Source organism: Gobio gobio, assembly GCF_949357685.1.
Source record: "Gobio gobio genome assembly, chromosome: 5".
Taxonomy (NCBI): domain Eukaryota; kingdom Metazoa; phylum Chordata; class Actinopteri; order Cypriniformes; family Gobionidae; genus Gobio; species Gobio gobio.
This window is the reverse complement of record NC_137101.1, coordinates 23,253,078-23,269,894: the sequence shown is the minus strand read 5'-3', so window position 1 is coordinate 23,269,894 and position 16,817 is coordinate 23,253,078. Positions and strand designations below refer to the sequence as shown.

Genomic DNA, 16,817 nt, shown 5'->3' with positions numbered 1-16,817 from the left:
TGCAAAATTTCTATTTCTTTCTGTTTCATGGAAAAAGCATGTTACTATAAATATCCAATTTAAAGCCTAGGAGTTATTTAGCAATCACAAGCTCTAAAAGAACACACAAATCATGCTGTATTGTTCTCAGGCTTAAGGCTTTTTACTGGTGAACTCATGTGATTCGGTTTGAGCCCTGCAGAATAGATGGGCCGCATAGACCAGCAGAATGCAATGAATCTGAAGTTTTGCCAGCCTTAGTTGGAAGAGGAAAGATAAACTTCCATACTTTGTGCCAGTTGTGTTCAAGCGGTCTCCTCAAGAGCCAGCACTGTTTAAATAAAACTGAATCTCTCCCATTTGTCAAATGAGATGTGCAAGAAGAAATGTGGTCACCATTGGTTTCAATTGTTAGGCTGCATTTCATGTTGATAAAGAGGGGTGTTGACTGCTCTCTCACCTTCAACGTGGTCTGGCTGATGTTATTGATGTCCATTGAGAGTACATTGTCCTTGCAGCCCACGTACATACGGTCCTGATCCTCATCCATGAAAAGGATCCTGTAGTCCATGGCCTTCTCAGACAAAGTGTAGTGCTCAAAGGACGGGGTCTTCTGTAATTCTATAATGCAAACACAAATATGTTCTTTGCATTAGTATGAGTGAGGTTTTGGTGTTTATTTGCACTGCTGACAATGACCAGGAACCCGGATCTTATTCCAGAACACATACTCATGCTCACATACTTATACAGAGATGCAGGGCCCTTCACCGTAGCATCAAAGTCTCTCTAATAATGAAGAGTAACCTCATGAATATTCATTGTTGTTTCTCATTAGTCATTCACTAATGTATAGAGAAATGGAGGCCACATTGATACCCTCCTTCTCGTCTTTATTCTTTTTTTTAACACTCTTCTAAAGCCATCCCTCCTTAATTTTCTCTTCAATGTTCAGATAATTCCCTCCAGTTCCAATCAAAGTCACATTTCCCTTATCCACGGACACTTTCCTTTCATGTTTCTTCTTTTTATCCTCAAATAAAGAGAAGCCTAAAACCAGTGGAATTCCCACCTTCCTTAGTGGATCTCATGACAAATATCTCCATCCCCTGTTTCCTATTCAAACCAGCACATCCAAAGCAGGATTTGATCAAAATTAGACGGTTAAAATGTATAATAAAAACATTCTAAATATATTTTAATATGAATCTCAAATGATTAGACATTTGTCATAGTTCAGTACTGTCAAAAACGTGAACACAGCAATCCAATCCAATTCATTCATTCATTCATTCATTTGGCCAAACAGCACCACAACATTTTGACTAAATAGAGAATTTTTTTTTTTTATCACACACACACACACATACACATTTATTCTATATATATATATATATATATATATATATATATATATATATATATATATATATATATATATATATATATATATATATATATATATATATATATATATATATATATATATATATATATATATAATACAGTTAAGTTTCATTTTTAAAGTTATTTTTTTAAGTGATCTTTTTGGATCTTTTTTTATTTTATTTTTTACATTTTGACAAAATGTACCTTGTCCAAAATTATTAATATCTCAGATCTTATGCTCCTTGTAACTTCTAGTATGTTCTAGACTAGAGCATTCTAATCTATAATAGAAGTGGTCTAACTATAAAGAACAGCTGATAGACCTGTTTGAAACTTGCAAGTCATGGTTAAAACCAAGGAGCTTAGTAAGGACCTCCGGTTGTGCATTGCGGATGCTCACAAGAAAGGGAAAGGCTTCAAAGGTAATGTTTTTAAGTACCAGTGGCCACTTCAGCGGACACTGCACAAAGGCTGACCTCCATGGACACAGACCTTCATCAAGACAGGCACAGAAAAGCTCACCCTGGGCAATGAAGAAGCCTTTTGGTCATTGATTATATGGTCTGACAAGACAACAATTTGGATTTGTTTGTTGTTTGGACATAGGGATGTGGCTTTTGTTTGGAGAAAATTCAACCCCAAGAACACCATCCCCACGGTCAAGCATGGTGGTGGGAACACAATGCTTTAAGGGTGTTTTTTAGCCAATGGGCCAGACAACCTTGTAAATGTAAATGGCATCAATAAAAAAGAAGACAACTTTAAGATTTTGGAGTCTGCAGAAAAACTTGGCCTGGGAATGCAGTGGACCTTCCAACAAGATAACGATTCAAAATGCACAGCAAAAGTGGTCAAGAAATGGTTGGCAAAGAACAATATCAATATTGTGGAGTGGCCAAGCCAGAGTCCAGACCTGAATTCAAGTGAGAATTTATGGAGAGAACTGAAGACTAGAGTGATGGCAAGGAAGCCTTCCAACCTCAAGGACCTGGGGCCTCATTTATAAAACTTTGCGTAGGATTTGCGTCAGAAGTGGCGTACGGATGAAACATAGGACGTGCGTACGCACAGAAATATTCGGATTTATAAAACCGTGCGCACGCACATCCTACGCAGTTTTCCCTTAATAAATCACAATCAATTCTAAATGTAGCGCAGCTTTTGCGGCTTCATGTCACGCCCATAGTTGCCCATAAATAGTCTGTGAAACGCCCACAAGTTAATATTCATAATTTGCGAAATCATGGCAAACACAGAGAGGAAATAAAAAAAACGTAACTTCACTCAATGTGAAGTAGAAGTTATCGTTGGCGAGGTGAAAAAGAGGAGAAAAATGTTGTTTGGAGGGCACAGTTTGGGCATTACTAATGCCAAAAAGGCACTTGAGGTGCAAAAGGTTGCAGACGCCGTAAATGCTGTAGCCTCACAACCTCGGACCGTGGCCGAAAAAAAAAAGAAATGGTCGGACATCAAAGTCGAGGCAAAAAAGCGTCTAGCGCTCCATCGTAAAAATAAAACAAACTAAAGGCATGAATACCATGATTCCGTAGCTGATGAAGAAATTTTTACTATGAAAACAACTTTTCCCAGTGGACAATTAATACATCTATCTATCTATCTATCTATCTATCTATCTATCTATCTATCTATCTATTTATCTATCTATCTATATATCTTCCTAATTATCTATCTATCTGTCTATCTAATTGCATCTATATCTGCTCCGCCAGACGGACACATTGACGAGAATATCAGTTTTGTACATTTTGTTCTGTTTCCCATATTATTTAAATCCCTGATATTATTTATGAGGATGCTTGCATAACATGCCAACATTGCAGAACATATTTCACTTTTCTTTTTGCAAATGTGTTCATTTGCATTTCTGTTGTAATTTTCGTTTGATTTTCTTTGTTTTACACTGCAGATCGATCAAACGGGTGTTCGTGTAGGCTGTTAATTGTAATACTTGCTTTGTGAAGTCTTCATGTTATTTATGAGAGGCAGTACCTATAGCCATTTCTTTTACACAACGTTCTACAGTTTCACACACTTTCACGTGTTTCTTCCACTTGCCGACGGTGTCGCCATTTCTCATTTCACCCGTTTTTGTGCGTACGCCTGGTTCAGAGCTTGCGTGAAGGACCGCACATTTTCCCGTCAAGTTTGCTTTTTATAAATACCCATTATTGCGTAGAGAGCGGCGTACGCCTTCTTTTGTGCGTACGCAACGCTTATAAATGAGGCCCCTGGTGGTCTAAAATCCCAGTGGAAATCTGAAGAAGAAAAAAAATTGTCACCAATTATAAAAACCGTTTGACTGCTGTGATGAAAAATAAAGGCTTTGCCATTGATTATTGAGTAAGGGTATGAATAATTGTGGACATGGAATGTTTTGTCAAAAGGGAAAAAATAGCTAATATTCTTCGTTAATATCTCCAGCACAATGTCTTACTTTCCAGCCATAAATTTACCAAAATTAAAAATTTGGCCGGGGTATGAATACTTTTGGACTTAACCGTATATACATTGGTATACACATATTTATATATTTAAAATACATTATGATTATTCTACTGATTTTTCAGAAAGCGACCAACACACAAGGTGAAATAGAGATTGTTGTCACCCCAGGCTCTCTGAAGAGCATTGACAGTAGACAGCATGTCTCACCAGACTATTATGGGATTATATTAGTGGAGAGGGCCTTGTCAAACCCGTCATTCTAACGTGGGTTTAATAAAGAGAGGCGCGGAGGGCAACTGATTACATCAACCAGGCTTCAAAGCACTACGGATAGCATCTCAGTGGCATTATTGCTGCTCAAAGAGCTCATCAGGGCGAGACTGCAACGTGCCGAGAGCATGAGAACTAGACAGGGTGAAGACGTGACGTTGCAGAAGAAACGTAGGAGGAAGCAGATGTGAGGGAATAAGAATTAAATCAAATGCCTCAAAAAGAGGGAGCGAAATGGAGAAATCCCACTTCTGGTTAGGTTTCAGGAGACTAATTAGAAACATGCAGCTTCTGTAAACTCAGACAGGAATCATAAAATCCCATTTCACCCCATTCAGCAGACGCATGCCATTAAAGACTTTCAGAAAGATCTTCTTTTCAGAAAATGACGTTGTTGGGTGAGCCTTTAATTTCAGCATATTTCAGCTTCGGTTTTAGGTTTGTTATAACATAGAAATGCTGTGTTGTGCATAACTTAAGGTTAAGTTTCCTTCTTAGGCTGTGTGCTGCACAAAAAATTTCCCAGATGTTACATTCTAAAGGCACATTCACACCAAGGTATAGTTATAAGAACTATACTCTAAAAAATGCTGGGTTAAAAATAACCCAAGTTGGGTTGAAAATGGACTAACCCAGCAATTGGGTTGTTTTAACCCAGCGATTGGGTTGTTTTAAGCAAACATTTAACCCAACCGCTGGGTTAAAACAACCCAATTGCTGGGTTAGTCCATTTTCAACCCAATTTGGGTTATTTTTAACCCAGCATTTTTTAGAGTGTATAAGTATTACTATATTAGCATCCACACCAACATAAGTGCTGTTTTTTATCAGCTGGGGGAAAAAATCAATCTGAAAACAATTCCAGCGGTATCTTCCCTTTGACTCCGCTATTCTCTTAGATTTAGAGTCATTTTTGAAACAATTTTGGTAACTGCAATCGTTTTACCATTTAAACCATTTAAAACTTTGGGGTCAGCTTTAATTTTTTATATATATATATATATATATAATGTATAATATTTATACAGTAAAAAAAAAATACTATTCTGAAATATTTTATAATAATAGGTTTTATTTTTTAATATATTATAAAATGTAATTTTTCTGAATTTTCAGCATCATTACTCCAGTCTTCGGTGTCACATGATCCTTCAGAAATCATTCTAAAATTATGATTTGGTGCTCAAGAAACATTTCTTAATATTAACGTGAAAACCGTGATTCTTTTTTTTTTTTAGATTATTTGATGAATAGGAAGCATTTATTTGAAATAGAAATCATTTACTGTCAGATTTGACCAATTCAATTTGTCTTTGCTGAGTAAAAAGTGTTAATTTCTTAAAAGAAAACGTTTGAACGGTAGTGTAAATAGTGGTTTAGTTAAGGTTTAGGTTTGAATGCGTTAGGATAAACAATGATTAACCTCAAACTGTTTATTTTTGCGCCTTTGTTGAACCTGACTTTCATATTTTTCTGTCTTTCTAAAAGTCTTTCTAATGTGCTGAGGTAAAAGACAGCACAGTGGGAAACGTTCACAAGACCTTCCCACCCCGTGGATAAACGGACACACGTTCCCCCTCTTGGGAGGATTGTGTGGTGTTTTGTGTCCGCCTGTCTTGACCCCTGAGCCCTGAAAACATGAATCATTTCTTAGAGCTATGGACACATATCTATGTCAACATTCCCAACTGACAGGTGCTACCACACCTGCTAATAATGCGATTAAGGAAAATGCTGTAGTTTATTTCATATTTGGGTTTTCAGAAGAAAATACAACAGACAGATGATCTAATTTACTCTAAATGTAAAATAATATTTTCCTTAAGGCCAAAGGTCGCTTAGCACATTTTTCAGTTAGGGCAGACAGAGGGTACATCCCTATCCACATATTTATACTATGCACTAAAAGTACGCACTTCACTGAAGATTGGGAAATGTATACTTTTGAGTGTGTAGTAAAAATAACGTAGAAGAATTGCCTATTCCAGTCTTGTGTTTAGAATAGTATGTAAATGGAAATGCAACAAGAGATTTGTGTTGGAAAAAACTAACCAATTGTCTGAATTACACATTGAAATTGTATTCACTAACAAGCTGAATTATGCTTTTGCACAAATATTTGAAACTCACATTTTATTATTTTAACATTATTTTTCTAGGCAGATTCACTCCAGGTAGCCTGAGTTAGTTGTATGGCACTTATGCAATGCAGTTTTCAAATTGTGCCGGGGCAGTTGGATTAGGATCAAGGCTTTGACTGCGCCAATAGAGAACATTCATCGTATTTGTTTATGAGCGACTGCAGTGTTAATTTGGCCCTGTGTTTGGGATCATGAAAGCTTGGAGGATGAAGATCACAGAGAAACACTGCCTGATCATTGCATCATTCTGCAAGTCTCAAAATGATACTTAATATGGATCTGAATGCTTTTGAAAAGGCAATGTGCTATATGTGATATTGCAGTATGGCAAATAGGATTACCAAATACATTAGGGTCAATCACAAATAAAAATATTCAAGATGATAAAAAGAAAATGCCGTTTAAAACGATGGGCCATGTTTTTAGAAATGTCATCTTTGTATCAATGTTACTTTCACATAAACTAGCAGGGATTTTCAGTTGGTCTTTCTGCAGTTTAGATCAATATGCCAGTAGGTGGCAACAAGTATCTGCAGTTATGAATGAGTCATTGAATCATTCAATCAAATAATTTGTTCAAAAACACGTGAACACGCAGCTAACCAGCAGCATTCAACACAGATGAAGCTTTTTTATGTTTTGTGATTAAATTAATAGCTCCCAACTCCAGCATCACGTCAAGTGATCTGTCTACAGACAGCTCAAGCAAATGTCTATAGAAACCATTCATCAGTGAATGAGTATTACAAACCACATGAGCATTTCTGTAAAGGTAAACCACAATTGAATTCATGTTATTAATTTAAAAACATAATTTAGTCCAATCATGACTAGTGTCAAGATAATATTGATATGGGGCCTGATCTCAGTGTGGATAAAAGATGAAGAATGCATAGTTATGCTACATCATAGAAAGTTGGCAGACGTCAACCCAGCAAACCGCTGTGCAGTGACAACTTCTGAGAGAAACTCTGAGTTTGAATGCTTCCAGCAATCAAACTCACTGTCAGCAGTCAAATGCTACACACATGATGAATATGAATCAACGTCATGCAAATCAAAACCATATTCTATAACCTATAACTTAGGCCAATGTGTAACTTTAAACCCCAGGCTAAATCACATCAAGAGGGCTTTTGATAATGAATACATTTTGTTTGTGAACATACAGTATTAGTCTTGGGCTTGACCACATTCCTGCATGGTTAAGTCAGGAAGATGTTCATCACACATCCAGGTAGGATTGGTCCTGGTGGAGACATTCTGGGTGTTGCTCTGTAGATATACGGTTGACCATGACAGGGGTAGTGTTGTTCGCTCAGCGGGGTGCTCTTTACACTGCCGATGGATGGTGTGGTTTTCTGGAAGGGTTGTATTGCGGAGAAGTGCTGGGAACATTTTCCTCACAAGTGTTATGTCTAGGCCTCTTCCTGAGCTCCTCAGTGGAGTGATATTTGATATATGTGGTTAACAATCGCTTATGAGCTTGTGTAGTCAAAATGGGAAGGTTGATTCTCATTATACTACAGTTTGATTGTCTTTTAATAAGCTGTGAAAGGAACAGAGCTGATACATTGCTGAAAACAAGTCGCAATAACAACTCAAGAAGTTTGTAGTTGACAGTTTGCCACAGTTTGACGTGTGTAGCAGGGGTTTTCAAAATGGAGGTTACGGAATCATCAAAAAATTAAGAGAATTTTCTATTTTATTTTATTGTTGTTTTTACAAAATGCCTTTTTTAGGGTTGTCAAATCTAAATATACATTGTATATATTAATATTAATATGAATAATAATTTATTAATTCATAAAAATTCATTAAAACTTTAGCTATTTTTTTTAAACTTACCAAAGTTGATACTGCTGTATTACTATTTCCCAGATTTGTGTTATCTGGGAATCATGTGATTTAATCATGATTATTTTATTCTACCAGCCCTGTTTAATTTCTTATTTAAAAAATATTTTTTCAAGTAGTGTATAGCCAGAGGTGGACAGTAACTAAGTACATTTACTTGAGTACTGTACTTAAGTACACTTTTTGAGTATCTGTACTTTCCTGGAGTATTATTTTTTAGGGAAACTTTTACTTTAACTTCACTACATTTGAAAGACAAATATCGTACTTTTTACTCCACTACATTTCTATCACGGTCCTCAAAGTAGAAAGTCGTTTCTGTAGCAGCTTTTAAAGTCGGTGGATGATTTTTTTCTTCTTTAAAAGTTTTTTTTTTGCAGACAGCCTATCAGTAATCACTCTTGTATAGGGTCATGTGAAGTTTCCCAAAATTTTTTGAACACTGATCAGTTTACAGCAAAATGGAAGAAGGCGGTTCCTCTGCGCAGTGTGCCGTACTTAAAAAGTATGTTTCAGTTTTCTCAAAATATTAAAGATTAGTTTAGTTGGCATACACTTTGATGCATGTCTCATAAAAGGTTCACAAATGTAAATGTCTGGGAGAAAGAGAAGAGTAAACAGAGAGAGAATATCGTATGCGTATCAGAGTATAGGGTCCATGCATTCTGCCTTAAAGTGACAGCAGCTTTGTAAAGAGCTTTGTAACGTTTATAAAAGAAATTGAAAATTTAAATACTTTACACACTCTACACAAATGTAAAGAAATTAGTTTAAGGTGGTCTTATGCTAGCATGTCGGATGGAGCATCACTGACTGGCTTAAACCACCATGGCATAGCGTGCATTTATACAACAATGCAACGATAATAAAATAATGCATTGACATAAAAAAAGGAAATTTACTTTTGATACTTAAGTACTTTTAAAAACAAATACTTCTGTACTTTTACTTAAGTAAAAATCAGTTTTTAGAACTTTCACTTGTAACGGAGTAATATTTGACCAGTGGTACTTTTACTTTTACTCAAGTAATAGAGTTGTGTACTTTGTCCACCTCTGTGTATAGCTGATAAAGCTGATTTGGGACAGTATTTATTGCAAAAATCGTTATGCAAATGAATTCAAATTGTTGTTTTTTTTCTCTCTTCGGGATTATATATATTATACATACATATATTTTTCCACTTCTAATAAGAATATTTTAATATATAGGGTAATATTTTTAATTCTTTGCTTTGGTTTCAGTAATGACAATGATTTGCAAAACATTTTTTTTATAACATTCTTTATAATCTCTCACAATGAGTTTTTATACATGAAAATACACCACCGTTCATAAATTTGGGATCAGAATTTGTTTTCCTCTTGAAAACAATTAATAATTTACCCTTATAATGTAACAAAAAATTATATTTTAAATAAATGTTGTTCTGTTTAATATTATACTTATAAAAGAATCCTGAAAAATGTATGCCAGTTTCCATAATAATATTAATCAGCACAACAAAAATAAGCAAATTAGCATGTTAGAATGATTTCTGAAGGATCATATAACACTGAAGACTGGAGGAATGATGCTGAAAATTCAGCTTTGCATCACAGGAATAAATGATGTTTTAAAATATATTCAAATATTTATTTTTGATCAAGTAGCTGCCTTCCTATTTTAGGAAAGGGGTTTAAGAGATTTAAGGGTCTTTGGCATCAAAACATTTGACAGCCTCTCATCTAAAGAGATTAATTTATAATGAACCCAAAACCGTAACCCATAAAGAAGGTTATTCCATTAACAATGTGAACAAGATGATCTTTTTCAGATCTTTAACACGAGAAGGCTTTGAGCAACCATCCAAGTGATGAACTAAGAACTTCAACCATGCTAGCTATAGATGAGTTTCCTCTTCCTCATTCCACTCACAACCTTTTTGCTTTCATTTATACAGAGCAGTCGAGCAGAACTGGAACAAGGCCCTTTTATGCTAAGAAACTTCTTAAACATCCATTATTAAACAGCACAAGAGGGTTATGGGTCTCGATCTTCTCAGAGGAGACCACCAAGACATGCGAGACCGTATGTTTGATCGTAAAGAGAAACTTCCAGAGAAATCCATACTGTATGTATGTGGCACAAGGTTACGAGATTAGAGAAATGCTGGTAAGTTTAAGAGTTTAATGAGTACATGGATTCACCTTGACATGGATCAAATAATCCATATTTTTTTTGCTGAGCTTCTAGCCTGGTGTTGTCAATACTGGCTTTGCTCTGTTCATATTAGCTTTGTAAAGCTGCTCTACTACAAAGATACAAAATGATAGATGCTTAAACTTAGGTCAAATTAAGTAAATAAGTTCATCTTGGGCCTTATATTCAAAATAATTTAGCTCAGTCATAATCAGCAAATTTGATTGACTAACTCAAACCCATTGCAAATTCTGCATGAGGAAATATTTCACATGTAATTTCCAGATCGCGTGGAAATGACTGGATTTCAATGGCAAACAAAACCCCAGTACAACAGTAGTTTTAGCCTGTTTTATCACCTGTCAGGTAGAACTTGAGAAGTTTGAGCTCTTGGAATAGTAGCACATCTCCTCTCAACTCAAGATTTTGCAAGTAAACCTTAAGCTAATGCACTCATCTGCTAAATGCATTAAATGTAAAGGTATTCTAACACTATTCTGATTATTGGCCTGATCAGAATACCATCTGGTTCTTAGAATTTGTCTTCAAGAGCATGCTTGCTCTTGGCAAGATATCAGATGAGCTCTTTTACAAGAGAAGCTGGATTGATTTTAAAGTCATGAAGCCAAATGTCTGGTGTAGGTTGCCCACTAACGTCACTGAAGTGCTGCATTCTCCTCTGTCTCGGCTGCCAATGCTTTAACCAAAGGCTGAAATTAGCGACAGATACAAAATCAGACTCCTGTCAGATTAGAATCACTACAACTGATTGCTGAACTGAGCTCAGCTTTGCCATGCGATTTGAAAGTAAATCAAAGATGAATCAGACAAACTGGCAGCCCTTACCATATTGTATGCTTAAAAAAATCTGTATGCTGTATGCAATATTAGAAATCCAATTGAACAACCTGCATTTATATATTCATTCATGTTACATAAAGAAGCAATTAAACAGATACTTAAATAGATTTTAAATACTGTCTTTAATGTTGTTTCTGCATCCATTTGGATATTCAGTGTGAAAATATATTTGAGAAATCAACTTTCCCTTGAGCTTTTGATATATAAAAGGTCATCGTAATATAAGAATATCCTGTAAGTTTCAGAGCTGAAAACTTCCTTTTTAGTCAAAGAAAAGCTTTCATTGACAGCTGGCTCAGCAAACGGTCGATCTGCGAATGTGCGTCCCCGTGACGTCAGAGTGCAGTGAAACGCCTGCCTCATTCTGTTGCCCCGCCCACCGATTCGTGTCTGGCATGTTAGATAAATAACTGGCCTACGTGGAGCTAAACTGGATCGAACTTCCAGGCAATAAAGCTTATGGCATGTTTCAAATTCCATTGGATTCCAATATTAGGAATGCATGTTTGAACTTTATTTTTACTGAAGATCCAGCTCACATGGGGAAGACACTGCATTTGTTCGCTTCATTTCACTGTGGATTCGTTTGTAAACGAGACTGGATTTGCAGTCAGAATGAGATTAAAAAACTATGCTGTGCCTTCTGGATCTGACAGGAATGATGCAACACAATTATGTGAGTACATTTTTAGTATTGCATTGTTACGTTTGATAGCCACTGATTATGTACGTGTCTAACTAAACATAACTTACCACGGTGTCACAGGCTGGAGTATCCTTTGAATTTGAGGTGTTGTTGGTTCATTGTGCTGCGATTCAAAAAATACAACATACAATCGAAGAAGTTTTGAACATGCTGATTTGTCTGAGGTGAAGTCTTGCTGATGCACGCAGTACTTGGCTTGTGGGTGCGCGCGCACGCGCGCCTGTGTGTTAGTTTTGCATGGTTCGTGGTTATATCCACCGATCGGGCCAGCCAGGTAAAACAAAAATAACATTCCAATTTATTTGCGGGTGGATGAGAGATAAATCATTGTGTTTGTTTGATAAAGACATTTTGCGATCCCTGCGGGAGAATCATTACGGTTTCCGTTTCTCCACATTTTAAGTTTTAAAAAAAATTCCTCACGTGTAAGGGATCTGAAGCTCATTATAATATGCTAAACTGTTATCCAATCATAGCAGTGGGCGTTTACTTCCAAGTCTTCAATGCGGCACACCCATAAATACAGAGCGTTTCAGGAGCTAGGCTCAAAATCTGGGTAGAAAATAGCCTATTACTTATTCATTATGATGTTTTTGAATGTAAAAACCATGCAAACATCATAAATTGACCTCAGACAATAGTATACAATTTTTTAAAAAGCCAGTTCATGACCCCTTTAATATTACGTGCAATTAATTACAAACATCTGTGTGATTAATTTGGTTATTTTGTTTATATGCTTGACAGCCCTAATATATATATATATATATATATATATATATATATATTTAAAATATATATTAGTGGTGGGCATAGATAAAAAAAATTTATCTAGATTAATCTCACTGTAATCTTGGAATTAATCTAGATTAAAATGGCTCATTTGAATTCTGCCGAAGGCATTCAGAATATGTGTGCTCGTAAGTGATCGTTTGTCTTTTTTAATTTGAATAATAAATAATTTCTGTCCCTTTAAGACCTGACGCACACATGGATCCCACTGTTCCTGTGAGCTGGTTACGACTATGTTTACGTTAAAACTCACCAAGATGGGCATTGAGACATTTTTGAGTGTGTATTCTACCATTAATAAGCTGGAAAATGGAGCTCATTTTTGCACTTGTATGTCAGAGGCGGCTTTATTACGGTATTTGTGTGTGTGCTTCAGATGCGAGCGCGAAATCTGCGGGAATTAGTAGAATTAACGTTATGTGCAACCCCGCGAAGAAATTCAGACCGGTCACACCAATACTAACATGCGGTCATGAGGAAAAATCCAGTTCGCCATGTTCAGAGGGTTAAACCGGACTGAATGAGAGGAGGCGGGTGCGTGTCAACTCGAAAGTCATCATAGCTTGTGTAGTATAGACCCAGCTCCCAACCCAGCTTTGAGAATAGATTAACGGCAATATTTTTTTTTATCGCCCGATAAGAGTCTCACGTTAACACTGCACGTTAACGCCGATAATGGCCCACCACTAAATATATATATATAAAACGTCAGCATTTAACGGAAGTTGCAATAGTATGTTGTGACGTATATCCAAGTAAAACACTTCTCGGAAAAATGGAAAACAATGGAAACAAGGAAAAATGTAGAGGTGGACTTGATTTTGTCTTTAGGGAATTGATTGAATCATTGGATGGTTGAGGTTTGCTGTTGCTGTGATGTCATGTGAGTGCCAGGTTGTCCCGCCCTCATGTCAGTAGTGATGTCTCTGCAAGAGGGATGGGGAGTTCATTTGATTAAAGATTACAAGGGCAAAATAATGGTGCACAGATAAATCATTTATCGTAAATAGCACAATATTCCATTAAAAAAACAAGAATTGTCCATTTTGATTTCATAGTGACTTGTGTACATAGGCTGTGCAGTTTAAGATAACTTAGGGCATACTCACACTAGGTGCGATTGTAGGAGCTGTTAAGGGATCACTCAACTGAACCATGCTCTGGCCTGCCTCTTCCAATCTGGCCAGGTCACAGTTAGCGATCACATTAGTCAAACGATCCAGACTTAAGGGGTCAAATGTGCTCAGGCACGGTTCAGAACGCCTTGAGTGAGTACACCCTGAAACACGGATTGGATTGATTCGGATTCACAGAAATCTGCATGTGTAAACATAGTCAGTCTCACAAAGAATGCCAAATGATTATCAAGACTATAACACAACCAACACCATGTGGACAAACGATTGCATGGACCTGCTGAGAGTCACTAATTGCAGTTCAGCACTCGAGCCAAAGTTTTCCAGGCTCCATTAACTTTGCTTTACTGGCTTAAGCTCCAATTACAGCCTCAGCTTTTGTTAACTTCCTACTCATTGCCTGAACACCAAAAGCTTGTGTGCATAAATTAACTGTATGCAAATATACCGGCTATATCCCATTCATTTAGAACACTACTGGTGCCAATGTTGCTCGGGGCGACAAGTGGGTGGAGTACCCAGAACTCATGTTCTTCATGAAGATGGAGTGCCCCTGCCTTCAAGACATGACTTTAAATCCTTTTCAGGAGCCACCGCTGTTTAGACAATAACATGGTTCTTTGGTTTGGTTCTGCATGGTTACACTCACATAATGTGATGTGTAAGCGATTTCACACATACTCGTAGACTCAAAGTCTCTGTCCAGGCAACCGTATACGTCATCCTCATTAAAGCGTACAATATCTTTGGCTTTGGTTCAGTGGCATGATCTATCATTCTGTAAGATGGAAACATGGAGGCTTGCCAAGTGATTGGTGCTTGCTAGTAGTGCGGCATTACCGTTGATCACTATTAGGGTCAGGGGTTTTTCAAACCCATAACCTTAAAAAGAAAGAATTGTTAATTTTGATATTATGGTGACTATGTATTACACACTGTAAGACACTAAGAAACTACTTTAATTTAGGGTGATCAGGTGAACACAAGAAGCAGGTTGGGATGCGCTCAACAAGTCACGACCACCCAGATTGTAGGGTAACATGCGACAGAGTCGTCAGACAGTCTGTCCTCTTGACATTACCCACATTCCTCTGGCCTCTAGAATGCACACATACATACTCACACATACACAAATACACAAGCTCTCTCATTCAATAAGCATTTATAAATACTGGCACAGGGGAAGAAGACCTGCATACATTGCATTTCACACTGACAGCACTGTTAGCAACTGACTGCATCAATTAGCAAATGGGCTGCCATTTTGCCCTTAAATCCTTCAACACATCTGTCCTCTGGGGTAACCAGCCAGAGAAGAACTGTTTCTGCCACACTATTTCCAGATACAATGGTTCTCTTGTACATTGTACATGAAAAACAGGACTATTTATATGATTGCCTCCCAATTTGCATGCTCGTACAGTGCATAAAATAGTCGTAAAATTGTTGATGGTAACAGCTCCCATTTTTGGGAGACTTTTTGTAATTGTAAGTGTGACATTTGGCTAATTCAGTGCCTTAAAATGTATTTGATAATAATTATACAAATAATACAACTTTATTTATGTTATAAAAAATAAATTTATATATCGCCTTATATATCGCCTTCTCCTAATATAAAAACAAAACTTCAAAACATATTATATTATTATATTGGGCCCTATTTTAACAATCTAAGTGCATGGCGCAGGTGGAAAAATGGCCAACCATTTTTCCAGTCGTTAAACTAGCAAAAGTGGATTCGGACACGCCCTAAGTGCATGGCGCAGGTGCACTTAGGGCGTGTCCGAATCCACTTTTGCTAGTTTAACGACTGGAAAAATGGTTGGCGCGCCAGGCGCATGGTTTAAAAGGGTTGTCCCTATTCTCTTAATGAGTCATGGGTGTGTTTGGGGCGTAACGGGCAATAAACCAATCCGAGTCTCATCTCCCAAGCCCTTTAAAAGTCAGTTGTGCTTTCACCATGGCGGATTGCTATTTACATGGCGGGTTTTGGGAGCGGAAAGACGGAGCGCTTCTCCAGAGAGGAATTGTTTTAATTTTTCATATTTAAAAATGTTTGTGTACTGCTGCATGTCCCTGTGTGTGTAATAAGCAGAGTGTACTCGCGTTGTACACCCGCCTATAGGCCCATATTACTAACACGCTCTTTAAATAACAATTGACCAACTGAAATCTAAAGTCAATGCAGCAATATTTTTTTTGTTATATACAGGATATATATATATATATATATAGAGTGAGGAAAATAAGTATTTGAACACCCTGCTATTTTGCAAGTTCTCCCACTTAGAAATCATGGAGGGTTCTGAAATTGTCATCGTAGGTGCATGTCCACTGTGAGAGACATAATCTAAAAAAAAAAATCCAGAAATCACAATGTATGATTTTTTTAAACTATTTATTTGTATGATACAGCTGCAAATAAGTATTTAAACACCTGAGAAAATCAATGTTAATATTTGGTACAGTAGCCTTTGTTTGCAATTACAGAGGTCAAACGTTTCCTGTAGTTTTTCACCAGGTTTGCACACACTGCAGGAGGGATTTTGGCCCACTCCTCCACACAGATCTTCTCTAGATCAGTCAGGTTTCTGACCTGTCGCTGAGAAACACGGAGTTTGAGCTCCCTCCAAAGATTCTCTATTGGGTTTAGGTCTGGAGACTGGCTAGGCCACGCCAGAACCTTGATATGCTTCTTACAGAGCCACTCCTTGGTTATCCTGGCTGTGTGCTTCGGGTCATTGTCATGTTGGAAGACCCAGCCTTGACCCATCTTCAATGCTCTAACTGAGGAAAGGAGGTTGTTCCCCAAAATCTCACAATACATGTCCCCGGTCATCCTCTCCTTAATACAGTTCAGTCGCCCTGTCCCATGTGCAGAAAAACACCCCCAAAGCATGATGCTACCACCCCCATGCTTCACAGTAAGGATGGTGTTCTTGGGATGGTACTCATCATTCTTCTTCCTCCAAACACGTTTAGTGGAATTATGACCAAAAAGTTTTATTTTGGTCTCATCTGACCACATGACTTTCT

At 37.1% G+C, this 16,817-nt stretch overlaps 1 protein-coding gene across 1 annotated transcript in view; it reads right to left on the bottom strand.

Moving 5' to 3' along the window:
• The window catches only part of sema3c (sema domain, immunoglobulin domain (Ig), short basic domain, secreted, (semaphorin) 3C), a 72,619-nt gene that overhangs the window by 35,837 nt on the left and 19,965 nt on the right, over positions 1-16,817 (bottom strand). The window contains exon 3 of the mRNA XM_079817551.1: positions 440-600. Within this exon, the coding sequence (XP_079673677.1) occupies positions 440-600 (161 nt within the window). The remainder of the gene's footprint in view (positions 1-439; positions 601-16,817) is intronic.